Below are 16,023 nucleotides of genomic sequence, written 5' to 3' on the forward strand. Positions count from 1 at the left end.
GACCCCAAATAGCCAAAACAATCTTGAGAAAGGAGAACAAACCTGAAGGTATCACACTCCCAGATTTCAAATTATACGACAATGCATTGGTAATCAGAACTGTGTGGTACTAGCACAAAAACAGACACATGGATCAATGGAATAAAACAGAGAGCCCAGAAATAAACCCACATTTATATGGTCAATTAATCTATGACAAAGGAGGCAGGAATATACAATGGGGAAAAGACAATCTCTTTGATAAATAGTATTGAGAAAACTGGACAAACATAAGCAAAGGAATGAAAGTAGACCACTATCTTATACTATATAAAAAAATAAACTCAAAATGGATTAAAGACTTAAATGTGAGCCCCAAAACCATAAAACTCCTAAAAAAAAAAAAAAAGCCATAATCTCTCTGATATCAGTCTTAGCAATATTTTTTTTAGATTTATCTCTTCAAAAAAGGGCAACCCAAACAAAAATAAACAGTGGGACTATACCAAAATAAAAAAGCTTTTGCACATTGAAGTGCAAAAGTGAAACAGGCAATCTACTGAATGGGAGATATTTGCAAACGATATACCCAATAGGGAGCTAATATCCAAAATATATAAAGAAATCATACAACTTAACACCAATAAAACAATCTGATTTAAAAATGGGTAGAAGGGGCACCTGGGTGGCTCAGGTCATGATCCCAGGGTCCTGGAATGGAGCCCCACCTCAGGCTCCCTGCTCTCGGAGAGACAGCTTCTCCCTCTCCTCCCCACTCATGCGCTCGTGCTCTCTCTCTCTCAAATAAATAAATAAATCTTTAAAAATAAATAAATAAAAATAAAAATGGTCAGAAGACATGAATTTCCCAAAATTTTCCTTTTCCCAAAAATTCATAAAGATGGCCAACAAGCACATGAAAAGATGCTCAACATCACTAAATCATCAGGGAAATGCACATCAAAACCACAATGAGCTTTCCTGCGCCGCCACCAAAGGATGAGTGTTTGTCGGGCACCATCGGCCAAGTAGGCCAAGGGGCAGCATCTACGGGTGCAACAGAGCCTATGAGGTGAAGATGAATGAAGGGCATCCTGATGTTTTCCAGAAACTGCTCACAGGATGGCTGTGATAAAACCTCTAGGAGCACAACTGCATATAATGAGGTAGCTGCAGATGAATATTCAAGTCCAAAACTATCGTGGTTAAAATTCATTGCCTCAAAGGCATGCAATTGGAAGGAAAAATGAATTGGTCAATAAGACATGAATTGGAACAGATGATGAAAATCAGTATTTTATTTAACATTGATCACCTCATAATAAGTTAATACAGAAAAATACATGTTTGAGTACTTGTAACTGCTGGGCAATAAAGTCTATTAACTTTAAAATAAAAAATAAAAAACCCACAATGAGATATCACCTCATACCTGTCAGAATGGCTAGAATCAAAAAGACCCAAAATAAGAAGTGTTGGTGAGGATGTGGAGAAAAAGGAACCCTCACGCACTGTTAGTGAGAATGTAAATTGGTGCAGCACTATGAAAATAATATGGAGGTACCTCAAAAACTTAAAAATAAAAATACCATATGGTCTAGTAATTCCACTTCTGAATATTTACCTGAAGAACGTGAAAACATTAATTTGAAAAGATATATGCACTCCTATGTTTATCGCAGCCTATTTACAATAACCAAAATATAGAAGCAACCTAAGTATCCATCAATAGATGAATAGATAAAGAGATGGTGGGATATATATATATATATCAGAATATTAGTCAGTCAATAAAAAAAAAGAAATCTTGCTATTTGTGATATGAATGGACCTAAAGGTTATTATGCTAAGAAACAAGTCAGAGAAAGACAAATACCATCTGATTTCACTTATATGTAGAATCTAAAAAACAAAACAAAGAAAACAGAAACAGACTCATAAATACAGAGAACAAACTGGTGGTTGCCAGAGGGGAAGGCGTAAAGGGCTAGGCAAAACAGCTGAAGGGGATTAAGAGGCACAAACTCCCAGTTATAAAATAAATAAGTTATGAGGATGTTAAGTACAGCACAGGGAATATAGTCAAAAATATTGTATTAACTTTATCGTGACTTATCATGGAGAATATCTCATAATGTATATAGTGTCAAATCACTACATTATACATCTGATGCTAATATAATATTGCAGTCAACTATACTTCAGTTAAAAATAAATAAATAAATTTTTTTAAAAGACCAACATTGAGGGGTACCTGGGTGGCTCAGTTGGTTAAGCTGCCTTCGGCTCAGGTCATGATCCCACAGTCCTGGGATCAAGCTCTGAGTTCCGGCTCCCTGCTCAGCAGGGAGTCTGCTTCTCCCTCTCCTTCTGCCCCTCCCACCCCTACTTGTGGTCTCTCTGTCAAATAAATAAATTACTTTTTTTAAAGATTTTAGTTATTTATTTGACACAGAGAGAGCGAGAGAGAGCACAAGCAGGGGGAGCAGGAGAAGGAGAAGCAAGAAGCAAGCCCCACCAAGCAAGAAGCCCAATGTGGGGCTCGATCCCAGGACCCTAGAATCATGACCTGAGCTGAAGGCAGACACTTAAATGACTGAGCCACCCAGGAGCCCCAAAAATGAAATCTTTAAAAAAAAAAAAGAAAACTACCAACACTGGGTCCAAGACTAAGCCTTGGACCAGCTACAAAGTAGGAGAACTGAGTGTTGGACTACTGCATGAAGCCAGGATTCCAGAAGGAAGAAAATGCAAATCCTCTCTTCAGGAAGCATCCATGATTTACAACCTAAGGATTTCATGATTAAGATTAGCCAAATGTTACCTATAAAAGCAAATACTGCAAAACACTCATGCAAATAAATCATCACAAATGAGACTCAGAAGAAACAACAAACAATAATTTTAGACACTCATAGTCTTCATATATTAGAAGTATGAGATTTAAAGTATAAAACTATGCACAAAATGTTTGAGAAATGAAAGACTGAATCTATAAATGAATTAAAATCTATAAAAGCAATTAAAAACATATTAACTATGATGAGACAGATATGGAAACAAACCAACAGAAAACTCTTAGGTGGGAAGTATAATTACTGAATTATAAAACTCAAAACATAGGTTTTAGAATAGATGCAGCTAAAGTGGTTATTAATGTCTTAAAGAAAACTACCCAGAACACAGCACAGAGATAAGGAGATGGAAATGAAGAAAAAGAGATTAAGAGACAAAAAGCATAAGATGACAATGTCTAATATAAATCTAATCAGAGTTCCAGAAAGAGAAAAGAGAGAAAATGGAAAACAGACATTTATGAAAGAGATCACTATTGATAATTTTCCAAAACTTATTAAGGACATTAATGTATACATAGGATTGTGGTATAGCTATAGGTATAAGAAAAATAAAAAGAAATCCAGAGGAACTAAATGTACTCTCCTGCATGAAGTAACAACAATAACAACAACAAAAAAAAGACAAAATATGTGGAACAATTTTCAAGACACGTGTGACACAAAAATTTTCAAGACACTGGATATAAGGCAATGAAAGAAAGTAATCACTGAGAGACCAGAAGTAAATAAAGTAAGCCCTATGATTGTTCCAAATTTTGGACTTGAAAGGCCAAAGCACAAGGACAAAGAACCCAGGAGAAGCCCAGTGGATTCCCTTAGTTAAGGAGACAGACCTAAGAGTCTAGGGAGAGGAAAGAGGACAGGGTACCACAGAGAAAAGAGCTATACAGAAAGATCCCCTGGAGGTCTGCAGAGGGTCCTTCTCAAGTATTCAGCTAAGTAATGATCAGGGCATCAATGTGAAGAATTTATCAGAGGCCAAGGAAGGAGCCAGCTGAAAAGATCAATAGCCAATAGCACCCAGCACTCACTGGCTCAAAATAATGCTGGTTCCAACTAGTCAGACTGGAAAAACTTATGATTTATGGGTCATTGGATATAGTACAAAGAAAAGTCTTGCCTAAGTATTCAGAAATAATTAGCCCTAAATTAAGCACTGTTCTGGTCCCACCTGAAGGCCCAAAAGGATCAAATTATTTTCAAGTAGCTTAATCATATTCCAGATCAAAGTTCAAGAATATTTCTAGAAATAGAAAAATACACAGCTGGATGCTAAAATTCACCATGTCTGCCATCCAGTCAAATTTATCAGGCATGCAAAGAAGTCAGAAAACACCACCTATGAGAAGAAAAAATTGACCGGGAACTGGCAAAAATGTTAGAATTAACAGACATGGACATTAAAAGCTGAAGGAGGTCATTCAGATTCTAGGAAATAAGTTTCCATGAACTTTGGTGGCACAGAAAATTGACCTGCCAGAGTTCCAGGGACAGCCCAATGAGATTTCCACACACAAGTGTCAGGAAACAGTTCGCCAGGTACAGGGGCCTGTACTGGTGGAGGATACCCATCCGTGCTTCAGTGCCTTTGGGAGCCTCTCTGGCCCCTACATAAAGTGGTTTCTGGAGAAGTTAAAGCCTGAAGGTCTCTACCAGCTTCTGGCTGGGTTTGAGGACAGATTTGCCTGTGTGCTCTGCACACTTGTGCTCAGCACCAGGGACCCCAGCAAGCCAGTGGCCCTGTTCAGGGGGCCAGATCGTGGTGCCCCAAGTCTTCCAGGACTTTGGCTGGGACCCCTGCTTTCAGCCTGACGGATACGAGCAGGCATATGCAAAGATGCCCATAGCTGAGAAGAACACCATCTCCCATCACTTTCAGGCCCTGCTTGAGCTACAAAAACACTTCTGCACCTGACTCTTCTGGTAGCCAGTGATGATTGCCCTGGCTGGGGATCTGGGGAAGACCAGCCTGAAACCTCCCCCATCAGACAGTCACCCCTCCAAGTACTGCCTTCAGGGTTACCACTTCCTAGGGGTGTTGAGATAGCCTCACCAGCCCTGTTTGGAGGAGCAGTTGGCTCTGCTTGGAGAAACTTTGGGAAAGGGACCCCACTGTCATGCCCGTGAGGATTCAATGGTCCCTCCCACAGCTTCCTGGTCTGGGATCCTGAAAGGACCTTAGATGTTAAACTGGCCATGGCAGAATTGAGGCTTTGGGAAGAAACACACAAATAGCCCTAGATGTTTTTAAGATGCAGCAAATAAAAATACTGAAAGCACTTGCTTCCAATATAAAATGGATATATCACCTTTGGGGCAAAAAACATAACTATATTCTATATGTTTGCACTGTTAAGTAGAGACATGGAAGATATTTTTGAAAAGACTCAAAATGAGCTTTTAGAGATGAAAACTACAATGTCTGAGTTAGAGAAGAAAACTACAATGTCTGAGTTGAACATCACTGGGTAGGATTAAAAGCAGATTAAATACTGCAGAAGAAAAGATTAGTGAACTTGAAGATAGAGCAATAGAAACTATACAAAATGAAGAGAAAAAAACTAAAAATAAGAAAAAATGTTCAAAGCATCAGTAATCCCTGGGACTCTCTCATTATTCATGGCCTGATATATGAGTAAATAGACTCCCCTGAAAAGGGAGGAGGGCAGAAAAATACTTGGAAAAAAAACTAGCCAAAAAATTCCCACATTTGGGGCGCCTGGGTGGCACAGCAGTTAAGCGTCTGCCTTCGGCTCAGGGCGTGATCCCGGCGTTATGGGATCGAGCCCCACATCAGGCTCTTCCGCTGTGAGACTGCTTCTTCCTCTCCCACTCCCCCTGCTTGTGTTCCCTCCCTTGCTGGCTGTCTCTATCTCTGTCGAATAAATAAATAAAATCTTTAAAAAAAATAAAAAATAAAAAAATTCCCATATTTGATGAAAAACATAAACTCACAAATCCAAAAGCTCGATGAACACCAAGCAGAAGAAACATGAAGAAAATTACACCAAGGTCTATCATAATTAATTGCTCAAAAGCAATGATATGATGCTCACAACTTAGTGAATTCTACAAAATAATGGTCGGAAAACATTTCAGCAGTTAAAATTGAAGTGTGAGTAAAGCAACCAGTCTGAAAAGACTACATGTTGTATGATCCCAACTCTATCACATTCTGGAAAAGAAAAAAATATAGAGACAGTAGAATGATTGGTGGCTGCTGTGGGTTTGAGGGAATGGGAATGGAGGAGGGATAAACAGGTGATGCGTGGGGGGTTCAGGGCCATGAAAATGTTCTGTATAACACTGTAATGGTGGTGATACTGCATGAAATCAACATTGACTAACTAGTGTGCTTTCCACATATAGTATATTTCATTAAGAAAACTTGAAAGAACTGGGGATATTTAGCCTGGATAAGAAAATGCATAAGAGGGAAAACAAAAATGGCTATTTTCAAACACCTAAAGGCTACAAGGTAAAAGAAAGAACCAAGTTATTCTGAGTATTTTCACGGCACAAAATAAGGATTAGTGGGTAAAGTTATAGAAAAGCAGATTATATTTATATAAAGTAGCTATTTAATTTTCTTAGTAGGTGATATTTGATACATAAAGGAATATGTGCAAATGAGGAATCACAATGATGAAATGACCATGAACACTTTATAACTTTTTTATTGAGATAAATTTACATGTCAAAACATTCACCCTTTAAACTATGTAATACTGTTTAGTATTTTCAAAAAGTTGTACAACTATTAGCACTACCTAATTCCAGAGTATTTTCTCATCCCCCCACACTGCAAAAATCCTTAATGGTACCTGTTAGCAATCACTCTTCCTCTTTCTCCCAGTCCCTACTGCTACTACTAATCTACTTTCTGTCTGCAGGTGCCTCTTCTGGACATTTCATATAAGTGGAATATTACAATATCGTGACCTTTTGTGACTGGCTTCTTTCACTTAGCATGTTTTCAAAGTTCATCCATGTTATATCATGTATAAGTACTTCATTCCTTTTTATGATTGAAAAATATGCATTTGTCAAAACCCATAGAACAATACAACACAAAAAACTAAACCATAATGTAACCTATGGACTTCAATTAACCATAGTATATCAATATTGGTTCATTAATTATAACAAATACACCACATTAATACCAGATGTTAATAAAAAAAGAAACTGTATATGGAAAAGGGGGATAAATGGAAACTCTTTATTATCTGTTCAACTCTGTAAATTTAAAACTATCCTTATAAAGAACCTTTTACCTTTTACAAGAAAGTTGGGGCATCTGGGCGGCTCAGCCGGTTGAGCACCTGACTTTTTTTTTTTTTTTTTTAATTTATTTGTCAGAGAGAAAGAGAGAGAACACACAAGCAGGGGGAGCAGCAGGCAGAGGGAGAAGCAGGCTCTCCGCTGAGCAAGGAGCCTGATGTGGGACTTGATCCTGGGATCATGACCTGACCCGAAAGCAGACACTTAACCGCCTGAGCCACCCAGGTGTCCCAGAGCACCCAACTCTTGATTTTGGGTCAGATCTTGATCTCAGGGTCCTAGGATCAAGCCCTGTGACCAGCTCCCCACTCAGCAGGAAGAAGGCTTGTCCCCCTTTCTCTCTGCCCCTTCCCCTGCTCATGCATGTGCTCTCTCTCTCTCTCTCTCTAAAATAAACAAGTAAATCTTTAAAAATAAATAAAAGAAAGTCAGACGAGCATTTTTAAAAAATTAATAGGTAAATAACAAACTAGGAGCAAACTACTGTACTATATACTGTATTCTTTTTTAAATTTTTTTTAAAAATATTTTATTTATTTATTTATTTATTTATTTGACAGAGAGAGAGAGACAGCCAGCGAGAGAGGGAACACAAGCAGGGGGAGTGGAAGAGGAAAAAGCAGGCTTCCCGCAGAGGAGCCTGATGCAGGGCTGGATCCCAGAACTCCGTGATCACGCCCTGAGCCTAAGGCAGACGCTTAACGACTGAGCCACCCAGGCGCCCTATATATCGTATTCTTACAATATAGTAAGCTGGAGAAAAGATGTTATTAAGAAAATCGTGAGGAAGAGAAAATACATTTACAGTACTGGACTGTAAAAAATCTGCTAGAAGTGAACCTGTGCAGTTCAAACCCAAGTTGTTCAAGGGTCAACTGTATATATGCTACATGATCCCATTTATATGAAGTTCCTAAATAGGTGAAACTAATGTAAGAGGGAAAGAAGTCAAAACTCCTGGAGAAGTGGGGGTGGGCATTTACTGGGAAAGAGCACTAGGGACCTTTGTGGGGTGATGGTAATCCTCCATATGTTGTTAAGAGTTTTTATTTGTCAAAAGTCAATAAAGGCAGACAAGATTTGTGTTTCTCGATACATGTAAATTTTACTCAAAATGAAAAAAAAGGCAAATAAATAATGAACTCTGTTTGTTTAATGATATACATGACAATGTATTTAGGGGGAAATACACTGAAGTCAGCAATTTACTTTGAAGTACATGAAATTGATGGATGGACAGAAGGATGGCTAGATGGATAGACAAGTGATAAAGCAAATAGAGGTAAATGTTAACAGCAGAATCTAGATAGTAGGTATGTGTGCGTTCACATTAAAATTATTTCTGTTTTGGGGCACTCGGGTGGCTCAGTCGGTTAAGTGACCAACTCTTGATTTCAGCTTGGACAAGCCCTGTGTGGGACTCATGCTCAGCGCAATCCTGCTTGAGGATTCTCTCCTTCTCCCTCTGCCCCTCCCTCTGCTCCTACTCTCTCTCTCTCTCCTTTGTCTCTCTTAAAAAAAAACTTAAAATCATTTCCATTTTTACAGATATTTGGAAATTTCCATAATAAAATATTGTAAAAAACAAAAATAACAACTGAAAAAACTGAAAAAAAGTCAGGTGCCTGCCACATCCAAAGATATTTATAGTGTCAACCAAAAAGATTACAACAGCATCCCTATTTCTTTCTAATGTAAGAATCTTGTTTAGCTCATACCCAATGCGGCAGTTTATTCCTCCTCCTATAAAAAAAATGTTATTATGAAACTCTGTTGCATATGAAAACTTCCTTCTTGGATGCCTGGGTGGCTCAGTCAATTAAGTGTCTGCCTCAGCTCAGGTCATGATCCCAGGATCCTGGAATCGAGTACCGCATGGGGCTCCTTACTCAGCCGGGAGCCTGCTTCTCCCCCTGCCTGCCGCTCCCCCTGCTTGTGTGCTCTCTCTGGGAAAGAATGAAAGAAAAGAAAAGAAAGAAAAGAAAGGAAGAAAGGAAAGAAAGAAAAGAAAAGAAAAGAAAAGAAAGAAAGAAAGAAAGAAAGAAAGAAAGAAAGAAAGAAAGAAAGAAAGAAAGAAGAGGAAGGGAGGGTGGGAGGGAGGGAAGAAGGAAGGGAGGAAGGAAGAAAGGGAGGAAGGAAAGAAGGGAGGGAGGAAAGAAGGGAGGGAGGGAGGAAGGAAGGAAGGAAGGAAGGAAGGAAGGAAGGAAGGAAGGAAGGAAGAAAACTTCCTTCTGCTGCAATAGGCCTTAGGGGCAGTTGCATGAAAAGCGGACACACACACAAGCAGATCAGAAAGCACTCAATAAGACCAGAAGCAGAAAGCTACAGTAATATGCAAAGAGAGCAAAGAAGTCAGAGGCTGATCTCAACTATTTCCAAGGCATTACCATTTCCTGGGGACTTTCATTGGATCTTCACAACAATCTTGTGAAGCAGGGAAAACTCTTTAAGATATCAAGCTCAGGACAACTGTAGTCTTCCCCATTGAAGGTGGGCCCTAGACCTTCAAAAGATCTCCTACCACAACAAAATACTGACCACGAGATTATTCTGAACCTACTGAATGTTTCACCATTCCATAGATACATCATGAATGTTTGCAGCAATCGGCCTAAAACCTCGTTGTTTATTTTCACCTACTTTGTATTCTTTTTTTTTAAAGAATATCCCACACTCATGTATACTTTCTATTTATGTATATATATATATTTACTTATTTAAAGTAAGCTCTGTGACCAAAGTGGGACTTGAACTCACTACCCCGAGATCAAGAATCACATGCTCTACTGACTGAGCCAGCCAGGTGCTCCATCACCTACTTTACGTTTTTAATTCCCAACTTTACCGTATTCAAAGTCCTTGGCTTTGACGCCCTACTGAGATCCTGTCTCTGGTACCTTGGAGTTAGTATTTTTGTCTCCCTGGTGTCTCAACTTTTCTTAAAGGATTTTGGCTTTAACATGCCTGCCTGTCTCTTTCTGTCTAGACTTCTCAGATTGGACCCCACCTTATTTTGGCCCCTAGAAACTAACTCCTGAAATCAGCTGGAAGAGTCCCACTCACCTCTAGTCCTTGTGAGGGGAAAGTCTGGATCTGCCATTAGTCATCTAGCTCCTCTGCTATGCTTCCTCACCTGTCCCTCCCAGCTCTATTCTCAGATTGACAACTCAGACTTCAGTTGTCCCTATCCTCATTCTAATTTGCATTCTCCAGCTCTTAAGGTGTTCCAAGAACTGACTCCTTAGTATCTAATCTTGACAAGAATCTTATTAATGGCTTTGCTCCTCATTTCTCACACCATCAGATAGGAGGACTCAGCTTCCACACATCAGACAGTGGGCAAATAGGGCAAATTCATGTTATTAATTCTCATTCAGGAGAAACACATTCAGAGAGATCGAATAATTTTCCTGTGGTTCCATGGCAAGGAAGCTGCAGATACGTAATGTGAATCCAGTATTCTAATTCCACTATCCCTTCTAGCTTTTTGTGAAGTGCCACAGTCATAAGAAGCATTATGGCTATAATAGTATTTATCATGTTCATCTATTATAATTATATGCACTGAGCATCTACTTCTGTGCTCTCATTTAACCTCCCCACAATCCTATGAAGCTTCTTAATGCTTGACACAGAGTAGACACTCAATAGACATCACTGACTGATGAGTGAACAAATGGACAAATGAAATTTTTCACAGTAGTTAATTATCTGCATCTACAGATGAGAAAACTAAGGCTCACACTTTTGCCAAGGTCACACATCTAGATGTTGATTTGAAACCAGATCAGTCTGTCTCCAGGATCAATACATTTTTTAGTATTTCACACAGCACTTCACCCCCAATCATAAAAGAATATGGTGTCAGGGCACTTGGGTGGCACAGTTGGTTAGGTTCTTGATTTCAGCTCAGGTCACTATCTCAGGGTCATGGGATCGAGCCCCCCATCAAGCTCCACACTGAGTGCAGAGGCTGCTTGAGACTCTCTCTCTCCCTCTTCCTTTGCTCCCCTCACATACACACTTGTGTTCTCTCTCTCTCACTCTCTCTCTGTAAAATAAATAAATCTTAAAAAAAATAATATGATATCAAACATCCCAACAGAAATCATCTTAAGGAAGTTCTCAACCATCATATTTTTATTATAGAAAATATAATAGAAATGCAATTCAGTTCCTTATTATCAATAGAATAGAGAAGGGAACTTTTGTGATTTTCTCAAAAGCAGATATAAACATAACTGTAATATAAAGCTCAAAAGGAAACTGGGATATTCCAATAACAGCTCTCACCTGATTTTGGATAGTAGTTCTCCTCTATCTGCACAGTCCACACTGACTTGTCGAATAAGTTCATGAAATACTGTATTGTAAATTGTCTGTTCCTTCCTCAATATATGTAGTAGTTTGTGCATCTGGCAGAAGATAAGGAATATCATCAGTATTCATTACAGTCTTATCAGTAAAACACCATTTTAGGAAGTAAAGACTCCGAATGTGAATGTTTTAGAGACACCTTGATAATTCATTTCACTTATATTTTTCTTTATAAATATATCTACAAAAATGATATATTATTTTCAAAAGTCTGTTTAATCGTGTACCTGTTTGCACGATGCACTGAGGTCACAGTATCACTTCTATATCATTCCTGCCAAAAATGCATAACCTGAATCTAATCATGAGTACACATCACACAAACCAAAATTGAGGAACATTCTACAGAATAACTGGCATATGCTCTTCCAAATATCAAGGTCAAGAAAAACAAAGAACTGTTCCAGATTATTGTTGTCTAAAGGAACATGACACTTAAAAGCACTATGTGATCCTGGGATCATGAAACAGAGGAGATAAGAGCTATAAAAATCATTATAGGGACAATTGATAAAATTTGAAATTTGAATATGGACAGGTAATATTATTACTTCAATGTTAAATTTCCTGATTTTGATAACTGTATTATGGATATATAAGAGAATGTCCTTATCCATAGGAAACATACCCTGAAATGTTTGGTGATAAAGAGGCATAATGTCACCAGCTTACTGTAAAATGGTTCAGAAAAAACTATACATATAGAGATGTGAATGTAGAGAAGAAGAGAGAATGATAAAGCAAGGAGGGCACAATGTAAACTATTAGTGAATCTGGGTAAAGCTTACATAGGAATGCCTTATACTGAACTTCTCTTTAAGTTTCAAATTTTGTAAAAATAAAAATTTACAAAACAAAAGAGAAAGAGACCTCATAAAGAAAAACATCTGTATCTGTGTAAGATTGAAAGAGCTCTTTCATTAATAAAATAAAAATTTTAAGTGGTAAGAAAGCATGGTTTAATTGGCAGTGTGTTTAGTGGTACATAAAATAATAAAGGTCTTATAATGAATGGTACCTTATAGTCAATGAAATACAGTAATAATAATACCAACAATTATAGTGTGTACTACATGCCAAGCACTACTCTAAGCCCTTTACATTCATATGTCATTTAATCTCCACAACAACCCTATGAGGTAAGTATTATTATTACCTCTAATATAAAGATGAGGAAATTGAGGCACAAATACATTAAGTGACTTGCCCAAGGTCACTAGCTAATAAATGGCAGGGCCAGGATTCCAATCCAGACATTCTGGCTCCAGAATGCAATCTCTCACCCACTAGGTTACATTGATCTTTGCGATTACCTTGGTTGGCCCTGTATATTCCTGATTTTCCACACCAGCCCTCTCTAGCATAGCATCCATCACATCATTCAGCTGGACCACCTCTACTCTTTTATTAGGTTTCCTAAAAGATTAAGGTGACAGACTTATGTAATGAAGTGTTATAACAGGTCATCCTCAAATGACAAAAAGAATATATATAAAATGTATACACTACGGAATATTAATGGTATTTTTTTTATTTTAGAGATAGCAAGCGAGCTGGAGGAGGGGCAGAGGGAGAGGGAGAGAACCCCAAGCAGATTCCCAACTGAGTGTGGAGCCTGACATAGGGTTCAATCCCAGACCCCAAGATCATGACCTGAGCTAAAACCAAGAGGTCACCCAATGCACTGAGCCACCCAGGTGCCCCTGGAATATTAATGGTATTTTAAAGCATTAGGCCTGTATGTACAGATCTAGTGGGTTATAGCAGTAATAAAATTTAAAACAAAGAAAAAGGAAAAGAAAAATGTAAATAGTATGATCCTCTTTTGCATAAATGAAATAATGTTTTCTTCCAAAAATTCTATACATCTAGTGTGCAGGACTGTAAGAACATGGGAGAAATATGGAGATATAAATACCAAGCTGTTAATATTGGTTACTTCACAATGTAAGTGAAGAAAAAGGACAATGGAGAGATAAGAAGAAAAAAAAGACTATAGCAAACAGATCTGCTGTACAACATTGTGCCTAGATTCAATGATACTATGTTGAAAACTTAAAAATGTATTAAGAAGACAGTTCTTTTTTTTTTTTAAGAAGACAGTTCTCATGTTAAGTGTTCCTACCACAATAAAATAAAATTTTAGAAAAAAGAAATTTAAAACTGTAAAAAAAAATATTTTATAGTATTTAAATATATTATAAATATGTAAAAATTGAAAACACTGATTAGATGATGGAATTGTGGGCAATTATAATCTTCGGTTTCTGCTATAACTTTAGTATTTTCTATGCAATAAAGTACTAAGAAAAATAAATATATATATATTAAAATACATATTCATATGTATATGTTCCTTCTAAGAAATACTTTCAAAAATAAACTGTGGGGCGCCTGGGTGGCACAGCGGTTAAGCGTCTGCCTTTGGCTCAGGGTGTGATCCTGGTGTTCTGGGATCGAGCCCCACATCAGGCTCCTCCGCTATGAGCCTGCTTCTTCCTCTCCCACTCCCCCTGCTCGTGTTCCCTCTCTCGCCGGCTGTCTCTATCTCTGTCGAATAAATAAATAAAATCTTTTAAAAAAATAAAATAAAAAAAATAAACTGTACTTACATGGATGGGAAGAGCAATAGCCTCTTTTCACTATCTGTGAGGAGGGTAGTATATTTGCTGTAATAAATAAGACAGATAAATACTATTGTAAGAAAATTAGCTGGCCTGTTTATCACTTATCACAACATGATAAACCTAAGACCTTATGAAATTGGGAATCTTGGAGGCAATCGAAAAGGTCCATCATTTTACCCACAAGATCCCACCTAGACATCTCCAGACACAGATGTAATAACATTTATCATATTTGGAATATTTTTAGTAAAGAAGTTTTATTAACATTCCTCCTATGACACAATATGAACATTTCCTTGATTCACTTTTTTAAATGCCTTTTCAAAGGTGGAAGGATGTTTTAAGAACACTGAAATCAACACTTAAGTGAATAAACATGTTATAAAATTAATAAGCAGAGATGAAGCTGGAACCCAGTTTTCCTAACTCCCAGCCAAATCTGTCCTCTGAAAAGTGCCCGTTTCCACCTAAATGTGTATCACAATGAGAACCACATGGTAATCCTTCTAATTCATTATTATTTATGTAACATTTTTCTTCCCCTAGTTAAACATTTCTTTTGGTTCTGCCCCTCACTGGAACTCAGTTGGCTAATAAGGTCCATTTTCAGAATAGATCAGTCAAAAATCTCCAGGGACTATTGCATTACTGGGTGTTTACCCCAAAGATACAGACGTAGTGAAGAGAAGGGCCATATGCACCCCAATGTTCATAGCAGCAATGTCCACAATAGCTAAATCGTGGAAGGAGCCGAGATGCCCTTCAACAGATGACTGGATTAAGAAGTTGTGGTCCATATATACAATGGAATATTACTCAGCTATCAGAAAGAACGAGTTCTCAACATTTGCTACAACATGGACGGCACTGGAGGAGATAATGCTAAGTGAAATAAGTCAAGCAGAGAAAGACAACTATCATATGATTTCTCTCATCTATGGAACATAAGAACTAGGATGATCGGTAGGGGAAGAAAGGGATAAAGAAAGGGGGGGTAATCAGAAGGGGGAATGAAACATGAGAGACTATGGACTATGAGAAACAAACTGAGGGCCTCAGAGGGGAGGGGGGTGGGGGAATGGGATAGGCTGGTGATGGGTAGTAAGGAGGGCACGTATTGCATGGTGCACTGGGTGTTATACACAACTAATGAATCATCGAGCTTTACATCGGAAACCGGGGATGTACTGTATGGTGACTAACATAATATAATAAAAAATCATTAAAAAAAAAAATCTCCAGGGACTATGAAGACTCAGAGTTTCAAAAATGAATGAGATGAGCCAGAAGCAATGATAGCCCAGACACAACAAGCACACCTATCACCCAGATCTTGACTTCTAAGTACCATTCTCCACTAAAAGGAATCAGCACTCCCTGGAGAAGTGACATAGCTCATTCCATAGCTGGAGGTGGGAACTATAAGATGAACCTGGAAATCTTATCAAGTCAGAAAATAAGGAACACTCAAAGAATTATGGGGACATGTCCAAAGAACAAAGGAGCCAGCTTAAAGAGCTAACATTGGCCAAATCTAAAAATTTTTGAACATAAAAATAATCATAGTAAAGAACTATAACCCACAGAAAAAAAAAGAAATCCATGAATCCATATGGTAAAATGCTAACTAATAAACACAGAAGAAATGATGAAGCTAAAAAAGTCATCGAAAAGATCTATAACTAGTGGGTTGCTAGGAAACACACTGAAGTATTTGGTGGTAAAGGGTCATATCTCCAACTTACTCTTGAGTAGTTTTAATGTGTGTGTGTGTCTGTGTGTGCGTGTGTGTGCACGCACACGCGCCCGCATCAAAGCAAATAAAGCAAAATGTAAATAGTAAAAAAAGAGAGTACATGAGAATTGCTTGTTATATTTTTGTACCATTTTTATAATTT

The 16,023-nt window shown here is 37.9% G+C and overlaps 1 protein-coding gene and 1 pseudogene across 1 annotated transcript in view; one reads left to right on the forward strand and one right to left on the reverse strand.

Moving 5' to 3' along the window:
- The window catches only part of AXDND1 (axonemal dynein light chain domain containing 1), an 88,323-nt gene that overhangs the window by 59,409 nt on the left and 12,891 nt on the right, over window positions 1-16,023 (reverse strand). Inside the window, exons 7-9 of the mRNA XM_045811430.2 lie at window positions 14,111-14,167; window positions 12,812-12,914; window positions 11,415-11,536 (exon numbers count right to left, since the gene is read on the reverse strand). Coding sequence (XP_045667386.2) covers window positions 11,415-11,536; window positions 12,812-12,914; window positions 14,111-14,167 — 282 coding nt within the window. The remainder of the gene's footprint in view (window positions 1-11,414; window positions 11,537-12,811; window positions 12,915-14,110; window positions 14,168-16,023) is intronic.
- On the forward strand, window positions 951-4,964 carry LOC123801350 (inosine triphosphate pyrophosphatase pseudogene; annotated as a pseudogene).

This window comes from Ursus americanus, chromosome 2 (assembly GCF_024610735.1).
Source record: "Ursus americanus isolate L20-20 chromosome 2, mUrsAme1.1.p, whole genome shotgun sequence".
NCBI lineage: Eukaryota > Metazoa > Chordata > Mammalia > Carnivora > Ursidae > Ursus > Ursus americanus.